Here is a 5,462-nt window from a genome sequence, read left to right as displayed (position 1 = left end):
TATACATTTTATACCCCATTGAAATGTAAATTTTTATCCCAACTTTTCTCATCTCTAACAATCAGTAATTCTCTTTTGAAAAATTGTTATTATTTAGAAATTCTTTTTTTATTATTTTAAGAAAATGAGAATTTTTTCACTATTTTTAAAAACTATGCGAAAATAATTACATCAATTTTATTCTCAAACATTTTTCGTCTCTAAAAATTACAAATAAAAATTTATTGAATAAAGCTCAATTTTTTTCAAGTAATAATTTATATTTATTAACGTTGGCAGAAAAAATTTTTAATTACCTTATGAAAATAAAAGACAAAACTATAAATTAAATCTTTTATGATAGATTACATAGTTTAATTCAAGTTGGTTTTAGAAGATAAGGAAATAAGAGTAGAAAAAAAATTTACAAACTATATTTAATAGTCGAAAACGAAAAGTAAATATTTGCTGCAGAGTTTAATTTATATTTATAAAGTTTTTTTTGGCAAAATTTCTCATTGGAAAAAATTTAATAAAATTATCTAATTTATGAAAAGTATATAATTTAATGTTCGGAGTCTTTATTTCTTTCTGTACATAGAAATAAAAAGTACGCAAGAGCATATCAAAAGTTGAGTAAATAAAAGAGAGTCAAGTACAATGATCCTCTATAATCTATCTTCTATTACATATAAATAAACTAGGTTCATTATCAAAATTAATAGTAACTCCAATATTCAAGCGAAGAACACAAGTGTAAAATCCGAAATTTTAGGTAAGTTTTTCTAAATTCTTGATTTTGTAAATTTATCAAAAATTCAGTGGCTTAAAAATAAAAAAGTATAAATGCTTAATAATTGGTGTAGCACTCAAGAGCATGAAATTAATTTCAAAATTAAATTTTTCTAAGTCTAGTAGTTGTTTTGAAAAAACAAACTTTAGATTCTCAAAAAATTCAATGATTATAAGCAAAATTAATGTTGATTGCATAATGTTATTGAAGAAAACAGCTATTATACAAGTAGACTCGAATGCTTCTATTTTATAATTTTTCTTATTCCCGAACTCAAATGTATTTTTAAATTCCGTTTAAAAATTTATTTTTTTTAGAAAAATCGTTTGAAATTTATTTAAAATAAATTCATTTGAAATTTTTACACCCATCTTTTTTTTTTACAATTTTCTACTATTTGGATATTTTTGTTATATAATTGTGATATGAAAAGCTACTTCTACTACTACTTCTCTCAATAAATTTAATAAAATTCTTCCAAACGATTCAATTATATTCAAAAAAATTTTTAAATTCAATTATTGCAACATCAACTATTTTAATAAAATTTTTCAAAAGCATTCAATTATTTAAAAGAATTTTAATAAATTTCTTCGCAACTATTCAATTATTTTCATAATTAATAAAATTTTTACAGGAATTCAATTATTTAACAAACAATTTTCATTAATTTTTTTCGAAAAAATCAATTATTGAAAAGAATTATTATAAAATCTTCGCAGAATTTATTATTATTTTGAAAGATTTTAACGAAATTCTTAGCAGAAATTCAATTATTTTCAAAAATTTTAATAAAATTCTATATAGAAGAATTGGATTTTTTAAAATAAAACTTCAATTAAATTAGTTGAAGAAATTTTTAAGAATTAAATTATTCTCATAAATAAAATTCTTCCTGGAAATTTAATTATTTTTAAAATTAGTAAAATACTTTAGAAAAATTAAATTATTTTCAATGTAATTTTAATAAAATTCTTCGCAGAAATTTAATTATTTTAATAAATAGTAAAATTTTCACGCAGCAATTCAATTATTTAAAATACAATTTTCATAAAATTTTACGAACAACAGTAATATTATTCCAAAAATTTATTATAGAATTTCTCACAAAGAATTAAATTATTTTCATAAATAGTAAAAATAATCGCGAATTTTTAATTAGTTTTAATACAAATTTAAATGAATTCCCCGAAAAATGCAATTTTATTAAAATTCTTCGAAAGAATTCAATTATTTTAAGAGAAATCTTGATAAAATTATTTATAAAAATTCAATTTTAAGAAATATTTCATACAAAAAAAATTATTGAATTTCGAAAGAATTACAATGGTAATTTTTAGAAATTGTAAAATTTCAAAAAGATTTTACGCAGTTTAAAATATTTTAATTCCTTTGGAAAAATAAATAAGTGTTTAAGTATTTAAATATTTATTGAACGATAATTATTCAAGTTTTGAATATAATTTAATTTGGTAATTATGAAAAAAATTAGTCTTTTGAAAAATTGTACTTAAAATTTTTTGAAGATAGTTAAATTCCAGTATAAAAAATTTAAAAAGATGAAATTATATTTCCAATGATTTGGTAAGTTTGTCAAATTTAATTAAAATAAATTATGTATTTTAAAGAATTTTTTTCTACTTTTAAAAATTATTTTTCATTATAATCCTATTTTTGAAGCATTTGAAATTAAAATTTAGCAAATTTTTGAATTTTGTAAAAATTTAGAATTAAATTTATTAGCAGTCGGTATATGAAAAAAACGTAAATATTTTTTATGAAAATTAAAAAAAATCAGGTAAATAAAATGCAGAATCAATTTTTTGTGATTTTTGTGAAATCTTCTCAAACAAGTTTTTTAGCAGTGAAATTGAATTTTCCAATAACTACTTTTTTCGACTTAAAGCTACTTTTTGCTACTTTTTTTAAAAATTCTATCGAGTGCGAAGCCTGCAGTTCACCCCAACTGTATAATTTTAATTCAAACTCTTAATTAAATTTACTTTTTTCCATTTATTTACAGAAGACGAAACAAGGAAACAAAAATAATGAAATTCCACACTTGTCTCTTACTTGGACTAATTTTAATTCAACAAATTTTCGCAACACTTGGATGTGAAGATGAATTTCAACTTCCAAACTGCATTTGTCAACCACAAAGAACAGATTACACAGAAATAAAGAATATAAAATGTCCTAACTTTGACATTGAAATAAATATGCATTCGAATTCAATAAAATTTACTTGCATCAATAATACAAGATTCACAGATTTCAAAGATTATATTAATTTCCACAAATATTATAGAACAGACTTCAAAATGGAAAAAGTTTATCTAATAAATTGCAACATCAATCGTACTATGAATTTACGAAAAGTTAATAGATTAAATATTGAAGAAGCTGATTATTTGCAATTAACAATAAGATCGGAAAATAAAAATTTAACTCTCTCAAAATTTAATAAACTTAGAGAACTTGAGAAATTGTACGAATTAATAATATCATCAAGTGGAAATGTCACAATTCAACAAAAAACATTAGACGATATTCCAACACTCAGATTAATTCAAATAAAAAATAATCGAAATGTAAATTTGGAAAAATTAAGCAACGAAAACGTTGTTGGTCTATTTATACATAAGAATAAAAATTTAAATCTATCAAGTAATTCTTTAACAGGACTAACGAATCTCGAACAACTTCGAATAGTAAATAATAATTTAACCTCATTGCCTGACAATTTTTTACTTAATATTAATTATCTACAAATATTAGATTTAAGTGATAATATGTTAACCCAACTTTCAGAGAAAAGTTTTCAACAATTGAGAAGTTTGAAACAAATTTATCTCCACAATAATCAAATCGAACAAATATCACCAAATTTCTTCAATAATTATACAAACTTAATGTTTATTAATTTCGAAAACAATAATTTAACATCACTACCCGATGGACTATTTTCTGATTCAAAGAAACTCAACTATATTAATTTTAGCCACAATAAATTAACCCAACTTTCAGAAATGATATTTGGAGTACTGGAGAATGTGAGAAAAATTTATCTCCGCTACAATCAAATAACAAAAATTTCAAGAGATTTCTTTAGAAATTGGAAAAAGGTTAATTTAATTGATTTACAGCACAATAATTTAACATCATTGCCCTATGATTTGTTCACTGGACTGGATAATTTGCAAAGTATAAGTTTAAATAACAATTTTCTGATGCATCTTACAGATAAATCATTTGGAGTTTTAGGAAATATGAGAACGATAACTTTCTGGAATAATAAAATAACAACTGTTTCCAAAGATTTATTTAGAGATTGGAAGAATTTAAGTTTTATTGATTTTGGACATAATTGCTTAGAAACATTACCTGAAAATTTGTTCACTGACTTAAATGATATAAAAATGTTAGATCTGAAAAATAATCTTTTAAGAACGCCTGGCGAGGGTAAGAATTATGATGTGAATCGTTACTCTCAATGTTTGTAGTTGGAAGGAAATTGTAAAATAAAAAAATCATAATAAATTTTTTAAAAAAAGTATATATAATAAATGATAATAATAAATTAACATTATAATAAATTGTAATAAATAATCTCAAAGTAAACTCTTTTAAAAAACAAACGGCTTATTCATTAATTATATAGGTTTCATGATTTACCTAAATAATATTTGAAATTAGAAAATTTTTCAAAAACTTATTGTATGCTTTTTTCTACAACAAAAATTATAAACAAAACTAAATTATAAACAAAAATTACAAATTATAAAGTTATAAAATTACAACAAATCAACAAATAAAAAATATACCGATTTTGTATATTGTATGCTTTTTTCTACAACAAATTATTTCGTTTGACTGATCAAATAATGCAAATTTTTCTCCTTTTTATTTATAAAAAAATATAAAAATGTTAATTGTTCAAAAATTATGATTAAGAAATATAGGAAATATATCAAATTTCTAAAAATTTAAGCTATAATGCTTTTAAAATTCAACTATAATCTAAATTTTTAACTATGAAATTCATTTTAAAATTGATTTTTAATAGAAAATTCTACGAGCATTCAATTATGAAGATACAAAAGTAAATAATTTATTGAAATGAATGTTTCTTAAAATTTAATTCTAATAAATAATTTTATCAACACATTGTTAAATAATTACCTAAAGTCTTTCAATGAATTTTAATAAAATTATTAAGAACAATTACATTTTTCGAGGAATTCGATTAAAATTGTAATAAAAATAATTGAAGTTCTGCGATGAGTTTTATTACTTATAAAAATAATTGAATTTCTAAAAAGAATTTTAATATTTATGAAAATAATTGAATTTCTGCAAAAAATTTTACTACTTATGATAATAATTAAATTATTGCGAAGAAGTTTATAAAAAAATTTGTAAAATAATTGTATTCCTGGGAAATTTTTATTGTTTATGAAAATAATTAAATGTTTACATAGAACGAGGGGGTAATTACTGATTATAATGGTGTATACTCTAATGCACTAAATTTTCCTTCTATTACGCGTATTATCCAGTATTACAGGGTATTACGGAACTATTACAGGGTATTATTGATTATTACAGAATATTACCTCTATATTATGTGGTATTACACTGACGTAATATTGCTCTATTACACTCTATTACGTGACTATTACATGACTAT

General features: G+C 21.0%; 1 protein-coding gene across 1 annotated transcript; it reads left to right on the top strand.

Moving 5' to 3' along the window:
• The first annotated feature begins 679 nt into the window (after positions 1-679).
• On the top strand, positions 680-4,401 carry LOC122503682 (toll-like receptor 7). Its single transcript, XM_043614314.1, has 2 exons — positions 680-754; positions 2,796-4,401. The coding sequence occupies exon 2, from the start codon at positions 2,821-2,823 to the stop codon at positions 4,273-4,275; it is 1,455 nt and encodes a 484-aa protein (XP_043470249.1). The 5' UTR covers positions 680-754; positions 2,796-2,820; the 3' UTR covers positions 4,276-4,401.
• Positions 4,402-5,462: the final 1,061 nt, after the last annotated feature.

The sequence above is a fragment of the Leptopilina heterotoma genome, unplaced genomic scaffold, assembly GCF_015476425.1.
Source record: "Leptopilina heterotoma isolate Lh14 unplaced genomic scaffold, ASM1547642v1 Lhet_268, whole genome shotgun sequence".
Lineage (NCBI taxonomy): Eukaryota > Metazoa > Arthropoda > Insecta > Hymenoptera > Figitidae > Leptopilina > Leptopilina heterotoma.
This window is presented reverse-complemented; position numbering and strand designations above follow the sequence as displayed.

Bases quoted from the DNA above. Each gene is read 5' to 3' on its own strand.
- LOC122503682 (XM_043614314.1), top strand. From the start codon at position 2,821: ATGAAATTCCACACTTGTCTCTTACTTGGACTAATTTTAATTCAACAA.